General features: G+C 42.8%; 1 protein-coding gene across 1 annotated transcript; it reads left to right on the forward strand.

Annotated features, from left to right (window-relative positions):
- Positions 1 to 12,128: 12,128 nt before the first annotated feature.
- HAMP (hepcidin antimicrobial peptide) lies at positions 12,129 to 16,918 on the forward strand. Its single transcript, XM_083456405.1, has 3 exons — positions 12,129 to 12,325; positions 15,122 to 15,190; positions 16,603 to 16,918. Exons 1-3 carry the CDS (start codon positions 12,248 to 12,250, stop codon positions 16,705 to 16,707), a joined length of 252 nt encoding a protein of 83 aa, XP_083312531.1. The 5' UTR covers positions 12,129 to 12,247; the 3' UTR covers positions 16,708 to 16,918.
- The last annotated feature ends 2,593 nt before the right edge of the window (positions 16,919 to 19,511 follow it).

Genomic DNA, 19,511 nt, shown 5'->3' on the forward strand with positions numbered 1-19,511 from the left:
CACAACACCAGGAGGACCACAGCTTCCATGTCTCTAGTCTAAATTACCTAGCTATGCGGTGGAAAATTAGAATCTTGCATTGGTGCATTTGTACTGAAGATGGTGGCATTCCAACCTGGTTAAATCCCGCAACAATCCATGGGTCCAATGGCTTATCTGGATATTAGAAGCACTTCAGGCTACTGAAAAGCCACCAGCCCAGTGTGTGCTGAAGACCAACCCTCAACAGGGATGGTTGGTCATAGAGTGGACCATTGAGGTCTTCTGCAAAGGAGTGTTTTGGTTCAGAACCGCATTAGTGCTTCCTTGCAACACTTTAGTACAGTGGTGCCCCGCAAGACGAATGCCTCGCAAGACGGAAAACCCGCTAGACGAAGAGACTCATGGAACGGATTCTTTTCGTCTTGCGAGGCACCACTGTATTGTTTTATTTATTTAAAAACCTTCACCCTCAAAGAGTTCCGTGAAATGGGGTGGAGGTAGACTTCTGTTTTCCTCAAATCCCTTTGCATTTGCTTTCCCTTGTAGACCTCCCCTCCTTCCTGGAAGCCAGCCCCGGCCTGTAGTAGCAGCGGCCTTGAGCTGCTCTGACAACAAGTTTGTTGACACCCCTGCCCCGCGCAGGGCGCAGCAGGACAGCTTGCCCAGGGGAATGATTTAGCTTGCAAGCCGCTTGGCCAGCCTGCCTGTCGCCTGTCCGTTTCTGTGCCTGTCGCCACTCGTAACCTGTGATCTTGCTGTTGCTGTCTGTGTCCCAAAATTTAGGGGCGGGAGGGGAGAGGGGGAGATGCCAGGAGGGCAAACAGGGTTATGTTGCAACGCTCTCTGGCTTGTTTGCAGATTGAGCATCATGCAGTGGTGTCCTCTGACCTGCAATTTGGCAAATGGTTTTAGATCTGGGTCCCTAGAGAGAGGATTTTCCAAAGGAAGAATGCAGGGATCATGGGGTACCTAGGCCAAGTCTCCCCAAGATGGCTAAAGAGTGAGAGGCGAAAAGAGTCCTGTCAGCCCGCAGAGTTTGGAATAAACAGTCTGCGAGGGCACTTCCCCAGGGTTCAGTTTCCTCAGGGTGAGGGACAGCAGAGACTTTAAGATCTATATCTTATTTATGCATATGTACAACCTGAGCCCATGAAGGGGCTCACAGCACGAGCACCCCAAAAAGGTTTTGCCTCTCCCATAGCCATAGCCTTGGATTAAAGCAGATATCAAGCATGTCTCTCCCCCTGAGACTTCTGCCTGCAGCCTGCTCCAAGCTCAGGTCACACACAGCTCTCAACTCTTGCATTTCTCCTCCTAACTACCAGCCAGTTGAGGGAGACTGCACCAACTGTTTGCCATCTGGCACATAGCCACTTCCTTTGTTACCCTAACAACCCATACTTAGGCCATTACCAAGACACTGGCCTGGCTAGTCCAACAACCGAACCCTTGCTGAATCCAGGAATTGCCGTATCTCCTCAAACCTAATGCTTACCATTTTTTGACCAAATTACATTGCAAAAATTAAGGTGTGCATTAGATTCGATGGCACACTTATACTCACCAGCGACTACTTTTTTGGGTTTCAAAGTTCTGAAAACTGAGGCTTGCATTAGATTTGATGGCGCATTGGGCTTGGTACAGCCTCACCCCTACCCACAATACACACACCCCAAAAAACAAAATCTAAAGGCTCTTCCACATGACCTATTTATTTACTGAGCATCATCCTCATTTGCTGGCACACAGCTTTCGTAGAGATCAGGTTATATCTGGTCTGTCTTGGGCATTTGTTCTGATTTTATTTGCTTTATTTGTTCATTACATTTATAACTCACCTTTTCCTCCAAGGACCTCAAGGTGGGAGACATGGTATTCCATCCCCTGTGAAGTTGGTTAGGCTTAAGAGGAAGGGGCTAGGTCACCTGGTGACAGTGGCGTAGCGTGGGTTGTCAGCACCCGGGGCAAGGCAGGTAATTTGCACCCCCTAACACAGGGCAAGGCAAGTAATTTGCGGGGGCCCCCCCCCCGCTGCACTGTCCCTCCCCCAGATAGTCCCTTGCTCTCCGCACCGCACCGCACGCCTGGCACCCTCCCCTCCACAGTGGGCGGCGACCCGGCGGCTCGGATCGGATTCGCACAGCCAGCACTGCAGTGAGAGAGAGTGAGTGAGCCAGGTAGGGGCAGAGAGCTGCGAGTGCGAGCGCCCGCCCCCCAAGATGTTGCGCCCGGTGCGGTCGGCCCCCCCCTGCACCCCCCACGCTACGCCACTGCCTGGTGAGCTTCCTGGCTTAGTGGAGATTTCAACATGCTAACAACTACAACTCCCTATACATTGCTTTGCAGGGAGGTCATATGACAGTGAGAATCCATCCTGATTTCCTTGCAGGGTAATTATATGTCTTCTTGCCAATCATTCATTCATTCTGCGTTATTCAGTGCATTTTTCCATCACTTTCCTAGCTGTCAAAATCCCATTTTTAAAAAAAGTGGATTTATTGTGCTTGAGTGGCAGCACTCTTTAATCTGCTTTGATTGCACAGGCTCAAGGTTGTGTTCACATCACACAGTTAAAGCACACACATACATCCCTCCAGAATCCTGGGAGCGGTAGCTTACCCCTCGCAGAGCTACAATTTCAATAATGATAATAATATTTGTACCCCACCCATCTGACTGGGTTGCCCCAGGCATTCTAGGAGGCTTCCAACAATAAACTACAGCTCCCGGGATTATTTGGGGGAGGGCACACTTGATAAACGCATGGTGTGTTTGCAGCCAGAATTTCTGTGTATGTGTTTTGAATCGCACCTGCAAAACACCTGACAGTCTGGAGGGAATGGTGCACGTAACTGATGACCCCTAAGAAGGGAAGGAACAGAAGGAAAGGAAAGCATTGCTTATGTTGAGACTTGGGGTTTGCAGAAATTGGGGGAAATGACAGTGAAAGAAAAGCAAGTGCACCAAATAAGAACAGCCAGTTTCCTCCCACACCCTTCACAGCCATGTGATCTGAAGACAAAGCCATTTTGCTTTTTGCCTCTAGATTGGGGGAGGGAAATGTGGACACAAGGGACTGCCCTCTGTGGTGGGTGCCTCCCTGACTTCAAGGAGTCTTACTGTTGGTCCATCCAACTTAGTATTGTGCCTGTTCTCCAAAAAGTCTCAAAGAATATATAGACAGAGGCTCTGAGATCACATTTGCAAGCTCCTTTAGTGCTGTTGGGTGCAGCGCATCGGGTCCTGTAGATTTCAATTCCTTTTAAGTATCCAGGCATTTCCTTACCACCTCTTTCCCTATCTTTAGCTTCAGCTCCCTCCCTGCATCGTTTATTCTGCTACCTCCAGGTTAGGCACTGCTTTCCTTTTGCGATAAATTCACACTAAACGCTGATGAATTTTCAGGACTTAAAATTGCAAAGCCATGTAGAAATCCGGAGAACCAAATTTAAGATTAGGAAAATTAGAAAATGAGAGAAACTGACATCAGCATATTCAGCCACCCCCTGGAAGTAAGTACCATTGGGCTCAACTGGGACTCAGTTCTGAGTAGGAAGGCATAGATTGCCACAATTAATAAATTAGGTTATGAACAGGACACCCATCACAGGCTTGTTTTTGTTAGGGTGGAGTTAGGGTGGAAGCCTGATGGCAGGTCCCTTGTTGACAACATTTGCACCTAATAGTGGACATCACATTCATCATCTGTGGTCACTGAGCATGCTCAGTCCTCACTGGGCTGTTTTAGAGTCCCGCCACCAACTTAGTGGGTTCTTTCCTCCAAAACAATTGTACCTCTGCAAAAGCGGGTCCCTAAACTCTGCTCTGATGCACACGGTGTGCCATATTTGGGTACAGGATGCACGCTCTGATGATATGTTGGATATTAGCAGACCCTCCAAGGGTCCCTATTTTGCAGGGGTGTCCCAGATTTGCAGAAGCCGTCCTGGTTTCTGATTTGATACCAGAATGTCCCGCTTTTCCTTAGGATGTCCCTATTTTCATCGGCGACACTTTGGAGGGTATGGAGTTATCTGACCCTGAGTCATCTGAAGACAGCCCTGTATAGGGAAGTTTTTAATGTTTAATCATGTTTTTATATACAGTGGTACCTTGGTTCTCAAACTTAATCTGTTCCGGAAGTCCATTCCAAAACCAAAGCGTTCCAAAACCAAGGTGCGCTTTCCCATAGAAAGTAATGCAAAATGGATTAATCCATTCCAGACTTTTAAAAACAACCGCTAAAACAGCAATTTAACAATAATTTTACTCTCTAATGAGACCATTGATCCATAAAATGAAAGCAATGTACTGCAGTCACACAATCGGTCGATCAGTAGCTGAACTGGGTTCCGCACAGTCACAAAAACAGAACAAAAAAAGAGCCGCAAAAACAGAAACGCAAAATAAATAGCAAAAACAGACAGACCTCAGTGTAACATTCAAATCGGAAGTGTAACACAACAGAAGTGTAACACTCAAAACGGAGCACGTTCAGCTTCCCAAAAAAGTTCCCAAACTGGAACACTTCTGGGTTTGCAGTGTTTGGGTTCCAAGTTGTTTGAGTACCAAGGCGTTTGAGAACCAAGGTACCACTGTATGTTGGAAGCTGCCCCGAGCGGCAATCCAGTCAGATGGGTGGGGTATAAATAGTAATTTATATATTTATATAAATATAGTGAGAGATTTTACTTTCTTGGGCTCCATGATCACTGCAGATGGTGACAGCAGCCACGAAATTAAGAGACGCCTGCTTCTTGGGAGGAAAGCAATGGCAAACCTAGATAGCATTTTAAAAAGTAGAGACATCACCTTGCCAACAAAGGTCCGTATAGTAAAAGCTATGGTTTTCCCAGTAGTGATGTATGGAAGTGAGAGCTGGACCATAAAGAAGGCTGATCGCCGAAGAATTGACGCTTTTGAATTATGGTGCTGGAGGAGACTCTTGAGAGTCCCATGGACTGCAAGAAGATCAAGCCTATCCATTCTGAAGGAAATCAGCCCTGAGTGCTCACTGGAAGGACAGATCGTGAAGCTGAGGCTCCAATACTTTGGCCACCTCATGAGAAGAGAAGACTCACTGGAAAAGACCCTGATGTTGGGAAAGATGGAGGGCACAAGGAGAAGAGGACGACAGAGGACGAGATGGTTAGACAGTGTTCTCGAAGCTACAAACATGAATCTGACCAAACTGCGGGTGGCAGTGGAAGACAGAAGTGCCTGGCGTGCTCTGGTCCATGGGGTCACGAAGAGTCGGACACGACTGAACGACTAAACAACAACATATTTATATATATATATAATTGATTGGGACATCCCTATTTTCATCAGAGAAATGTTGGAGGGTATATATTAGTAGATGGGATGCACATTTCATTTTTATCCCCCCCCCCCCCTTGCTCCCAGGAGCTCAAGGGCATAAACAGGGCTTATGCCAATAATGGCACCATATTCTCTCTCATTGTGCATCTGACAGCAAGAGCTGTTTGACAGTGGAATTTGCTGCCAAGGAGTGTGGTGGAGTCTCCTTCTTTGGAGGTCTTTAAGCAGAGGCTTGACAACCATATGTCAGGAGTGCTCTGATGGTGTTTCCTGCTTGGCAGGGGGTTGGACTCGATGGCCCTTGTGGTCTCTTCCAACTCTATGATTCTATGATTCCTGCGCTCTGACTGCGCTTTCCCTTGTCCTCAGCTCAGAGAGGGCTGCTGGGAAGCGATTTCCCCAAGGCCACTGGTCCTGGGCAGACTGCGTGGAAAGGAAGGTGTGCTGCCTGGCGCCTTTGGGTCTGCACTTGGCCGACGCAGAGGAGCCAGGTCGGCTGGAGCCCAGCCAAATCCCGCTAGGGATGCAAGCAAAGTGGAGAAATGGCAAACAAACTTGTCTCCTCTGGGCTCTGAGCAAACACGTTCAGCCAAGAGGGTGGCATCTCGGCTCAAGGCAGACCCCTCTCTCTGCCTGGAAGGGGAACGTCTGTCACTGAACTCAAAGCACTGGGGCCAGGGGGAGATTTTTCCCCGTTAACACACATGCAGATAGTACATCGGATCTTGTCATTCTGCACGCTAACAGCAAACTCATCTGTGTATGGATTTTTCTGTAGCTGAAAAACATCAACAGGTGAATCTGTCAATTTCAAGTTTCCAATCTAAAGTTCAGCTCTCTGTATTTTCACATCTGTTTACAATTTTTCAAAGTTCTCGTGACAGTTCATCGAATTTATCCTAAACATAAATCTTTTAGTATGCAGTTTTGCCTAATATGCACATTTTTGCAAAGCAAGCTTGCCTAATATAATGACTTTTTTTATATATCATTTTTAGCAATATACATATGCCTCTTTGTACAATTTCCCCCCCTAGTATCTACATTTTTATATACATGACTTGGCCTGGGAATGGCATTACTCCTCGTTCACTGGGTTTTGGACTGCAGTCTTAAATAAATGCTTAGTTTCCTCATTGAAATCAAATGGATTTATAAATGTTTAATTTTGGCTGCATTTCCTCTTCATTTCAAAGTTTTGCATCCTGTCTTTCATTCAAATGATATTCAAGGCAGTTTGCATTTAGCAGAAAATCCAGATCAAATATTAAAGCATAACATTACTATTACTACTACTACTACAACAACAACAAAAACAAAAACAACAACATTAGCATTGTTACAAACTAGCCTGAATTAAATTCCATTGAAAGCTCATCAAAGTGCCCTGGATTTACATTCTCAAATCCTAAATGGAAGTTGCCCAATTGCTAGATGGAAGTATTTTTGGTTACGATTCTGCTTTTCTAATATATTGGTGTTACCCATATGGAGCTTTTCAGATTTGTGTTTTTAAACACATAAATGAAGTGCATTTGACAATAATCCCATCACAGGCTCAAATCAGTTTATCTGTTTATCTTTGTGCATAATTTAACTAATTGCTCTAAGATGCAAGTTGGCTGATTTATTTTTGAAGAATGTTCAAATGTAGCTTCCAGGGCAACTAAAATGGGGGGGGGGGGTTATGAAAATATTACATATAAAAAACAGAATGAATATGAGAAAACTTAAACATGATCAGCATATTGATAACACCAAAAATAAATGGGTAAATCAGGAGATTCCAATTAAACATATAGTTATGCCTTATCTAAATAATTATTGTTTTAATAATTTACAAAGCCTAACTGAATAAATCGATTAATTCAATTTCTATGATAGCTTCTTGAAAAATAATTTAATAAAGAATGCTTTGCTATTATTATTTTTATATCATTCTGAAATTGATGGAATTTGGGAGGTTTTGCAGTATTGATTAAATAAATTCTAAATGCACCGATTCCATCTCCTAAGAGGTTTTTTTTTGTTTTTTTTTTAAGCACTAATTAAACAACAGCAGCAACAGTTCTAAGGGTACAATCCAATGCATGTCTTTGCAGAAATAGTTCCCTCTGAATTCTGTGCGTAAGTCGGTACAGCCTCAGTCAATAAAGGACATAGTTAATAAACAATTTGCAACAACCAGCACATTCAGAAATGGGACGGATATAAGTTGTGTCCTTTGCAAAAATATAATCAGACTCGTATTTGAGTTCATATAATAAATTAACGGTAGGCAAACTTGATCCACATTTTATCATTTACATGAAAATCATGTAGTAGCTAAGGGTTGTATCCAACTAAGTTACACCCAGAGCAGAAACAGCGAAGTGAATTGACCCAAGTTAGACACGTCCATTATTTTCAATGGGTCTAGGATGAATACTGGAAGGGACACAAATATTTTGTTATAATTTAAATACTAATTCAGCCTTAGTATTCCTTAAATAAAAGTATCTAATATCCCTTTCTTTTCTTTTTAAATCAATACATAAGAAAGGAATGCCATTCGGTTGCTTTCACTAACCCCCTGAGAACCTATACTTTTTTTAATCCAAACCCCAGAAACAACAGACTGGAGAGGATTTGGACAGAGTGCATTTTAAACTAGCATATATCTGGCAGGCACAACTTATGACAGGTCCCCATAGTTTGTATTGCTCTGCCTTAACCATTTTTTAAAAAGTTATTTCTTTACATTATTTTTAATCAGGATTCCCCCCCCCTTTATATTGATTAAAAATCTTATAAAGATATACATTGTAAGGAAACCCTATTAAATACATATTCCAACTCTGCAATTCATCTCTCTCTCTCTCTCTCTCTCTCTCTCTCTGTGTGTGTGTGTTATTGAGCTGCTTTAAACCTGCTATATTAATAACTCACCTTTTGTATCTGTTTAATTTGGCTTCATTTTCAAAGAAAATAATAAAGAAAGAAATACATGATTTTTAATATCTGTCAACTATGAACCTAGCAACCAGTGAATCGTATCATCATAATGCTATTCAGACATCTTACAAAAATAGTAACAGGTTGAAAGGCAAACAGAAATCAAAAATTTAATATACAGTGGTACCTTGGTTCTCAAACTTTATCTGTTCCGGAAGTCCGTTCCAAAACCAAAGCATTCCAAAACCAAGGTGAACTCTCCCATAGAAAGTCATGCAAAATAGATTAATCCATTCCAGACTTTTAAAAACAACACCTAAAACAGCGATTAAACATGAATTTTACTATCTAACGAGACCATTGATCCATAAAATGAAAGCAATAAACAATGTACTGCAGTCACACAATCAATCAATCAGTAGCTGAACTAGGTTCTGCACAGTCACAAAAAAGAGCTGCAAAAACTCAAAATAAATAGCAGAAACAGACAGACCTCAGTGTAACACTCAAAACGGAGCACGTTCGGCTTCTGAAAAAAGTTCGCGAACCGGAACACTTACTTCCGGGTTTGCAGTGTTTGGATTCTAAGTTGTTTGAGTACCAAGGCGTTTGAGAACCAAGGTGCCACTCTACAGTATTATACTACTGTGTTCTAGATTTATATACGAATATACTTATTTATAGCCTCTCTCTTTTTTTTACCAAGCCCACCTACACAAATGACAACAACCTCAGACTTCTATTAACTGTAAGTTCTGTTAACTTTGGTTCCTCGTGACATACGCCCAAATCCGGACTGAGATAAATTTAAATATTCCTAAAATGCAAACTAAACAATTTCTAAGGATACTGGCTGAGTTCCAACGTTTTGCTGTAACCACACAATCCTATACATGCTCATCAGAAGTCAGTTCTGTTCTGTCAAATAAGGCTTGTTTTCAGGTAGACGTATTATAGGATGGCAGCCTAAGGCACAGAGAAATAAAAAAAAGATTTTATCCCTCTCTGGATGGAAGTGAGACTAGCAAGGAGAGCAAAAAGTATTCGAAATCTATGGCCATTAGGAACTGAATTATCTGCATGTCAGCTATCCAGACAGATTCGGGAATAAAGATTTTTAAAAGTAACAAATCTTATTCAGAAAAAAACCCCAGAACTAATGGAAAATTGCGTATAAAAAGATTCTGGGAATGAACATGGAACAACTTAAACTTATGACCAGCATATTTACAACACCAAAATAAATGAGTATTAATAAATGTAGTTGTGTGATTTCAAAATAATTATTGCTTCAGCATTTTGTTCTGGGACCCAAACGAATTGAAAACCTCATTTATATAATTTACTAAATCCATAAAAGCTTGCCTGAGCTCAGCACAACTTGATTCATTTTTATTTCTACTATTATTTAGAAACTTAAAATAGAGAATAAAAATAACTACAACTACCTGCACTGATTTTTGTATGGATTAAAAAAAACAAACCAAGAAATATTCAGTGACTGAAGTCAAATCAGTTCTAAAGACAATCTGTGGCATCCGTCTTGCAACAGAACTCAACAGAGTCATGGCACTAAAATGAACAGTCAGAATTTATGAATGCTAGACAAGATTTCAGAATGGGTTGTGCTGTATATGGTGACAATAATTAACAATATTATTAGCCAACTGAAGCTGTAGTTGATTATTTGGAGTTGCAAATTAAGTGCATGCTTCTCTATATCTTGATTTTTTTGTTTTTGTTTAGTGCAAAAGAGAACGGCAAAGTTGCCCTTTACTTTTCACTATAAACAGTAAGTCTTATTTATTAAATTGTAAGTTGTATTTTCTTCAGTACCTCAAAAAGACACAGACATTGCAGTTTTGGCAATCTGCAGATATATATAAATTGAACAAATGGAATGAGTAAGATTGTCAGTTAACTAGAATTCTTTAATCTGTTGACAAGTTTCAATTTATGAAGCAGGCATCAAACTAGCAGGACACATTTACAGAGGTTGTCTGAATAAGAAGAGCTGAAAGGGAAATTTTCTACCCATTGAAAATTTGCAGAGTCCTGGGGTTCATATCTGACTTCTGAAATTTTGAGTGTTTGCAGATTTAGCATTTGAAATTCAGCTTTGATTAATACCTTAAAAAGAAAAAAAGAAAAGCTTGCATGGGTAAATTCTAATGCAGTAAATTACTGGCTTACTAAACCCAATATTTGCTTCTTTTTAAAATAAAATAAAATTCATAACTCAGAATTTCTTGCAGATTTATTTTCCCTCCTTACTATCTTTAGCTGTATTGGTGGTAGCAGCAGCAGCAGAACCACAATTATAATTATCATTATTTTCTTTTTGTAAACCGTACTGGGAATATGATTGAGGGGCACTATAAAACCAGTTATTAAAATATTAATAATTAATTGTTAGGAAGACTGAGGAGGGGGAGTATAAAATATGAATATGATGCAAACAAATGCAAGCTGATATAATTTGCTTGGGAATGTTCCCCTGCAAATTTTGTTTGGCTCACAGGGACATCCTTGATGTGTAACATAAAACCTATGTGTTTTAATTCTCATTCTGACTGGATTTGAAACAACAGATTATTTGATTTCCAGTCCCTATAAGTTATGAGGGCTTTGCAACTTTTGGAACATGGACAAACTCAAAAACTTTGAAAGGATATGTGAACATACTATAGTTTTAAGTTTTCAATATAGCCATTTATTATTTTAGTTTAGTTTAGTTTAGTTTACTGTTTGCTGTTTTTAAAGATTTCCTCAGATTTTCCCATATCTGTTCAAAATTGCTGGGATTTTGATACTTTTAATTAAATAGCTTTTACACTCATGTTTTGCACTTTCACTGTTCCTTTTTCCCTTCACTGGCAGCTAATTGGTCATTTTCATTAACTAAAAAAGTGGGGTGGTGGTGATTATTTATTTATTTTAAACCCCTGTGACTCAAAATAGCAAACACATCAACTCCTTCGGTGGCACAAAGTTATCCAGAAGTAAAGGTGCAGCAAATAATTTAAGAATGTCATTGTTCTCTTCTTTCTTTAATTTCTGAGAATTCACAGCCCAACTGATAATTGTAGATGATGCTCAATGAATGGGATCCGACTTCACAATTGCACCATAAGCTGCAACGGATCTTAAATAGATTGACACCAGCTGCTATTTCATTGAGCTGGAATCAATTTGCATTGAAATCTGTTAAGGAGCATAGACTTCAGAAATCCGAATCCAAATTGTGTTCTTCCTATGTCTGTTATGGGCTCTGCCGTAGAACTAGGTTTTAGTGATGTCTTCCATTCTAAGTATTCCTCAGGAACTGTGTTCCCACCCTGTGGTGGCGATTGCATTCCCGATTTGTTTCTTAAACCATTCTCCCCTTCTGTGAAACTTCCTCTGTTCACAGACTGGAAGCGTGTTGCAAAACTTGGGGAAGTCATAGTGCATAATTTGCATTTTCCTGTTTTGGGCTTCCAGATTTTTTTAAAAAAAAATAGTTTAAAGGGAAAAAAAACCCCACCACAAAATTACAGTAAATCAGTTGTAATCCCCGGGGAAACCCCAGAAAGGATGGTAGATTAAAAGTTATGAAAGAATGTGTCAATCTTGTTGTTGTACATCAGACTTTATCCATTCAGTAGCTGCACATGAAGGCGTAAATAAGGATGTGAAGTGCCATGGAGCAACCTCGAGTTACATCAGTTAGGAAATTTGGCCCCCTCTGTGTGTGTGGAATATGAGTTTCTGATAAAATGTGATAAGCCTATTGACCTGTTTGCTCAAGAGTTATCTCATCCAAACGTGTTCTTTCTTGGAACACAGGCGATTGGCTGATTCCAATCTGAGGAGGGACTCTCTGGCATTATAAAAGTAGCCCTCTTCTTTGCTTGGGAATAACACATTCTAGGCCTTTCAGAGAGAGATCGTGACAGGCTGAGAGCGGGGAAAAGAGAGAGAAAAGTGATTGAAAAGAAAGGAACTAGACCCATCGCAAGAAAGGAAGATGAAACTGCAACTAGTCTGCGTGGTCTTCATTCTTCTCAGCGCTGCCACCAGAAACACTTGTGCCTTCAAACTTCAGGTGAGAATCACATTATAAATTATGAGGCGGAATTTATGAGACGATCTTCCTAGTCAAGTTCATCCAATGGAACTTAGGAGGCTATAGGAAGTCATGGGACTTCATAGGAAGTCAGATTATTGAAACATCTGGCTAGGGAACATCTGCACTTGCTGGACGTGTCTCTTCAAGGTTTTAGGCAGGAGACATTCCCAGTCCAACTTGGACATGCCAAGGTTCGGACATGAGACCATCTGCTTGCAAAGCAGATCCTCTGCCAATGGTCTTCTGGTGTCGACCAGTTTTGTATCATATAACTGAGCAAAGGCCCCCTTAACTAGGATAGAGCAGTCTATTTGTGAACCTCGTCACTTTTACATGTGTTCACTCATAAATCCATTCCAGCCTGTTTCCATATATCATCAGTATCTTATATTGTTAGGTGTTTTTTTGTTTCTGTTTTAATCTTTCAAAATCTCTCTCTCTCTCTCTCTGTGTGTGTGTGTGTGTGTATATATGTATGGGATTGTTTTAAAAAGATATAAGCTGTAATTATTATTATTATTATTATTATTATTATTATTATTATTGATAGAATTATTATTATTTAAAAAATCCTTAGGAAATTTCACATCTCAGTATTAAGTTTTGGATGCATTTTCTCTTAAAATGTGCATTTGTGGGGTTCTAAGGGACACGGGTGGCGCTGTGGGTTAAACCACAGAGCCTAGGACTTGCCGATCAGAAGGTCGGCGGTTTGAATCCCTGTGATGGGGTGAGCTCCTGTTGCTCGGTCCCTGCTCCTGCCAACCTAGCAGTTTGAAAGCACGTCAAAGTGCAAGTAGATAAATAGGTACTGCTCTGGCGGGAAGGTAAATGGCGTTTCCGTGCATTGCTCTGGTTCGCCAGAAGTGGCTTAGTCATGCTGGCCACATGACCCGGAAGCTGTCTGCGGACAAACGCCAGCTCCCTTGGCCTATAGAGCGAGATGAGCGCGCAACCCCCGAGTCGGTCACGACTGGACCTAATGGTCAGGGGTCCCTTTTATGCACACTTACCCCACTGAACTCAGTGGAACCTACCAGAGTAGATATGGATAGAATTGTGCTGTGAAAGTATTTTACTTGACAGTAAACATTTATTCCTGTACATCATTTAAAAATACACTTTGGAGTTCTTTTTTTTTGAGCCAAGAACTATGAAATCTCACAGAAAGCTTCGTTCCGATCCACATATTAGTCTAGCGGTGTGACTCAGTGGCGCATAGCTTCACAATTAATTGTTTTGAGTTGCGTCGGACTCCATGAACTTGCAGGCTGATGGAGCTACTCTTAGGCCAAGCAGGGATGCCAACTTGATTAAAATATTTTTTTGGGGGGTGGAGGTAATCCCCACCCCGCATAATTGACCACAAGACAAGGTACATGCACACCATTTGAATGGCAATGCCCATCAGCTTTGGGGGGGGGGAGCGGTCCTCAAAAATATTTGGGGGGGGGCTGAAGGGACCTTGGCCCTTAGGAGTTGGCTCTTAAGAGGCCAAGCATGGTGGCCACTTCGTGACAGATCTGGGGTGCCATGAAAGGTAGCAAATTGCTACTTTGTTAGCATTACCCAGTGCTATTTTTTTCTAGAAAAAAGAGGTGCCTGAACTCACCATGAGCACCTTCCTTGTTATCTTAGAATGGCAATGGTGCCCACCTGAGAGGTGCCAGAACTGAGTTCTGCAGAGTTCCTGCCCTGCAGAGCTACAATTGACAATTTTCTGGGAAGAGAGACGTTGATTGCTAACCCTCTCTGGGCACTGTAGCTCTGGGACAGGGACTGGGATGGGGTCTCCTAACAACTCTCAGCTACTGTTATAGACCTCACATCCCAGGTTTCTTAGAAGGGAGCCAGCACTGCTGAAGTGGTGTAGTCATGCTTTAAAGGCATGCTGTGAATCTGGCCATGGCTGAACCAGGGTGCTCACTACACTGATACCAAGGGGAAGGCGCTGGCCGCTCCATCTCAGAGCACCAAATGTCTTGGGCTGGCTTTGCTTGAAGATAGCCTCACTTTCCTCAACTTTAGCTACTTATCTACAATAAACGGGGACTATAACTGGCTTTTGCAGGGTTTCGGCAAGGACTTCGGTTGTCCCTAGTCCTGGTTTTCTAAGATCAGTCCCTGAACAATCACAATTCTCTCCTCCAGCTCCCTCGGCCAATAAAGCGAGATGAGCTCCACAACCCCAGAGTCGGTCACGACTGGACCTAATGGTCAGGGGCCCCTTTACCCTTACCTTTAAGAAATTGAATGCTTTTGCAGCTCTCGGTGAAGGAAATTTCACTGAAACACATTGAGTTGAATAAACAGTTGATTATCAGAAACATTATTTATCTTGGCTGCTTTTGGCTTTTCTCTCTCAGCCCTTCCTGGAGACTCTAGGATTGAATCTGAGATGTTCTCCCGCTGACCCACCGCAAAGAGAGAAGGGTGTTTATGAAACCTGATTCTAAACCAGGGTTTCCCAAACTTGGGTCTCCAGCTATTTTCGGACTACAAATCCCATCATCTCTGACCACTGGTCTTGCCAGCTAGGATGATGGGAGGTGTAGTCCAAAAAAACCAGCTGGAGGCCCAAGTTTGGGAAACCCTGGTCTAAACTTTCCTAACTGCGCCACTGTGCCGATGGAGGGTGGGGAGAACAAGGCGGGAACCAGAGTTGAAAATGTACCAAGTCTGGCTTTTCCCCAACCTGTGAAGTTTGGAAAGATTTCCCCCTTTCAGTAACAGATGAGCTAAAACAAATCCCCTCCTTCTTTCTCTTCACAGACAGATGTTGAGAAAGACCTCACGAGCTTGGATACGTACAAGACAGAGCCCAGGGCGAATGCTGTTCAGGTGAGACCTATATCCCAGTGGTGCTTGTACTACTCCAGTGTGAAGGCAAGGGGGCAGCATTGTGCAAGGAGAAATAGATGTCTCTCTCAGCACCACACTAAGATCCTTTGGCATGCCAGGCTATATTCCTGAATCTTGCTTTAGAGTAATGCAGCCTCGGAGGAGAATGCAAGTCTGGTTTCTCCTGCCCTTCCTTTTGTCCCCACTCCCCACTTAAATCCCTTAAAAACAAAACAAAAAAACAAAATGCCCATTCAGAAGAGAGGTTCTCTGTACAGGCTCAGAAGCATTCAGCCTGAGATACCTAGATTTAAAAAATAAAATAAAATAAATTGTGGCAGTCCTACCTAATGACAGCTGATTAGGACCCTGAGAAGTCTAATTTGTCCTGGAATATAGAAAGCTCTCTTCTACTAGATCAGATCTGCCTGGCACACCAGGGTGTCAGGATGATCATTTTCTCGTGATCTTTTTTAACAAAAGATGCCAGTGGTTTGAATCAGGGATCTTCTGAGCTATGGCTCTTCTCTCAGGGCTTGTCCATACTTCCTCAATCCCACACCTAGAAAGCCTATCAGGTTTTGTTTCCCCCTCTGCTTTCCCTTTCCTGAGAGAAAACAGTAGCAACTCTTAATTCCACTTGTTTCAATTACACTATTGGTATTACTGATTTATTTTTATTTATTTATGCTCCTGTGCTTTATATTATCTGTTGTTTCGTATCCGAGCCTAGTTGTAAGCCCCCTTTTAACCGCATTTGGGAAAAAGGAGTATACAATCTGTACCTCTTTCCTTAATAAACAAAACCAGGCCAAGCCCGGCTCGCAAACTTTGGCCCGAAAAATGCCCATAGACCCTCTTCTGAGGTGAACATGAGTGACTATTAATTTCGTTCATTTTAAATTGCACTAGTGACTAGTCCATACCCTCCGACCTTTCTTCAATGAAAACAAGGATGCCCCATTCCATAATGATCATTTTACTATTTATAACCCCACACATCTGACTGGGTCTCCCCCAGCCACTCTGGGCAGCTTCCAACATATACAAAAACATAACAAAACATTTTTTAAAAAGGATTGCCTTCAGACAACTCTGGAGTCGAATAATAGCATACCCTCTGATATTTCTCCAATGAAAATAGGGACGTCCTAAGGAAAAGCGGGACATCCTGGGATCAAATCAGAAACCGGGACGGCTTCTCTAAATCAGGGATGTCCCTGGAAAATAGGGACATTTGGAGGGGCTGCTATAGGTCTTACTGGTTTATTTATTTATTATTGTTTTACTTTATTTGCGCTTTGTATTCAATCCTCATTGTGAGCCTCATTTTAAGCATATATGGGGAGGGCAGACTGCAAAACGAATAAATGACTCCGTTAATAACGGGCTCTTTCTTCTCGCCACCGCAGGCATTGCTACGGAGAGCCAAGCGCTTCAACAGCCACTTCCCCACCTGCCGCTACTGCTGCAACTGCTGCAGAAACAAAGGATGTGGCATGTGCTGTTGGGCCTGAGGGCCAAGGATGACTTCGGCACCGCCGGGCCGCGCCCCGTCTCAGCACCACACACACACCAGGCTCCCCAATCTTGCCCCCCACCCCGTACTGCTCCCTACCACCTTCAACAAATGTTTCCTTATTTATTAGTTTGGCACTGTTTTTTTTCGTTTGCTCGCTTTGTGGGCTCTCATTTGTTACTGTTGGGAATTAAAGCATTTTTACCACACGACTGTCTGCAAGGTTTTTTTTACCTCACGGAGTGTTTGCAATTACTTTTTACCTCACAACTGCCATAGCAGGGGAAGGTGGGAGTTTTAGTCTCAAGCGCATATGGGGAACCTAAGGTTGTCAAAAGGCTTGGGTCCTCTGCCGTCCTCTGGTGGCAACTCTCCAGGGCTTCAGGTGCAGATAGACTCATCTAAATAATTCTTATTTTTTCTTCTTCTTCCTTATCTTCTACTGGCTGATGCAAGCAATCTACGACCATAGCCTCCCTGATAGGTAGCCATCCGTTTTTTGCTTTAAAAAACCCTCTAACCATAAATAACTTCCCATCTCCCAGGGATGGTTGTTTCATGGTCGAACAGCTAAAGCAGTCAGCAGGTCATTCCTAACGTTTAACCAAAATCCTCTTGTAAATTGAACCCAGTGGCTGGGGTCCGGCCCTTCAGAGCATCAGAACATACACTTGCTCAATCACCTATATAAAAGCCCTTCAAATACTTGTAGATGAGTATCGCATCACCTCTTAAGAATCCCTTCTCCAGGTTAAATGTTCTTGAGTCTTTCAAGCTAAGGTTTGGTCTCCTCATGAGGTTTTGGTCTCCGGTGTTTCAGCTCAGGATGCACATGTGATGAAGGCTGGTGTTAAACTAATGTGAGATTTCTCTGTGTTTGGATGAAGATATTTATACAACTGGATTCTGCACATTACCCCAATTGCAGTGGACTAGAAGTTTGAACTTATGGGGGGGGGGTTGGGGGTTGCATACCCTCCAACATTTCTCCAATGAAAATAGGGACGTCCCATTCCATAATGAAAATTTTACTATTTATACCCCCCCCCCAACATCTTACTGGGTTGTTTCAGCCACTCTGTGCAGCTTTCAACATATATAAAAAACAAAATATTAAACATTTTTTAAAAACCCTTCTCTATACAGGATTCCCTTCAGACAGCTGGGGGGGGGGGGGAGAGAAACCTCCATACCCGTCAACATTTCTCCATTGAAAATAGGGGCATCCTGAGGAGAAGCGGGACATTCCAGGATCAAATCAGAAATTGGGACAGTTTTTCTAAATCAGGGACGTCCTTGGAAAATAGGGGCACTTGGAGGGTCTGGGGTTGTATGTGTAGTGCTGCCTTTCTGTGTATCATAGTATTGCTTGTGAAAATGTTTCAACACCTTAAAATTTATGAATAGAAGGGAAATGTAAGCATGAAAAACCAAAGTGTGGAAAAGGGGAATTTCATGCATAGAGGCCCAGAATAAGGCGTACTCAGTTCCAGACTTCCAAACCTAAGGTCACCCTGGAGGAGGTGCACAGAAAGAAGACTGAAGTGGGTGGGGGGTTTCCTGTGTGCTCCAAAGGTAACCATTTAGGAAAACTTTAAACACAAGGTGCTTCGGTCTCAAGAGAACGGTGTGCAACTTTTGTCATGTACATTGCCACTTCGTGGAAAAAACCACTTACCAAAACGTTTGCCCATGTGTACTTGCACAAAAAATAGGGGATCTTGCTGAAAGGCAAGATATGGAGATCTACACTGATTGTTGCAATGCATTCCTTGTTGTTGTTGTTGTATAATTATACAGTAGTACCTCGGGTTAAGGGACGCGGGTGGCGCTGTGGGTAAAACCTCAGTGCCTAGGACTTGCTGATCGCAAGGTCGGCGGTTCGAATCCCCGCGGTGGGGTGAGCTCCCGTCTTTCGGTCCCAGCTCCTGCCCACCTAGCAGTTCGAAAGCACCCCTAAAGTGCAAGTAGATAAATAGGTACCACTTTATAGCGGGAAGGTAAACAGCGTTTCCGTGTGCTGCGCTGGTGCTGGCTCGCCAGAGCAGCTTCGTCACACTGGCCACGTGACCCGGAAGTGCCTCCGGACATTGCTGGCCCCCGGCCTCTTGAGTGAGATGGGTGCACAACCCTAGAGTCGGACACGACTGGCCCGTACGGGAAGGGTACCTTTACCTTTACTTACCTCGGGTTAAGAACTTAATTTGTTCTGGAGGTCTGTTCTTAAGCTGAAACTGTTCTTAACCTGAAGCACCACTTTAGCTAATGGGGCCTCCCGCTGCTGCTGTGCTGCCGCGAGACTTCTGTTCTCATCCTGAAGCAAAGTTCTTAACCCGAGGTAATACTTCTGGGTTAGCGGAGTCTGTAACCTGAAGCGTATGTAACCTGAAGAGTATGTAACCCGAGGTACCACTGTAATATGATTGTATAATCTTAGAAGGGGGCGTGGGGGTGATCAGAAAGAGACCCTGAACTTCTGAATTTTCCACTATGCTACTGCTGATGAGAGTAGTTTTGGGAAAGTCCTGATGGCTGGGCCTAGAAGGGCCTGGAGGATGACATTTGACCTGTGCTATGCAGTGGCAGAAAGGGAACTGCTTTATTTCTGACCGTCCTGTAGCTGTTCAGACAGGAGCCTGGTTGGGAAAGGAAATACAGCAACCCCTAATCTTCTGTGCGCTCGAAGAAGTCTTCCGTTTAAGGCAGCCTCCTGCCGCCACCCCCGCTGAGAGATCTCCATGGCACTCTCCCTGCCACCCCAATCCCAAATTAATCACAGTAATAAAAGCCACGGATGCATGC

This window comes from Podarcis tiliguerta (genome assembly GCF_965153285.1).
Source record: "Podarcis tiliguerta genome assembly, chromosome: 8".
Taxonomy (NCBI): Eukaryota; Metazoa; Chordata; class Lepidosauria; order Squamata; family Lacertidae; genus Podarcis; species Podarcis tiliguerta.

What these genes read in the sequence shown, in the direction of transcription:
- HAMP (XM_083456405.1), top strand. Translation starts at nt 12,248, where the DNA reads ATGAAACTGCAACTAGTCTGCGTGGTCTTCATTCTTCTCAGCGCTGCC. An exon ending in CTTGTGCCTTCAAACTTCAG is followed by an intron (nt 12,326 to 15,121) that starts GTGAGAATCACA and finishes TTCTCTTCACAG; the next exon opens with ACAGATGTTGAGAAAGACCT. An exon ending in CCAGGGCGAATGCTGTTCAG is followed by an intron (nt 15,191 to 16,602) that starts GTGAGACCTATA and finishes TCGCCACCGCAG; the next exon opens with GCATTGCTACGGAGAGCCAA.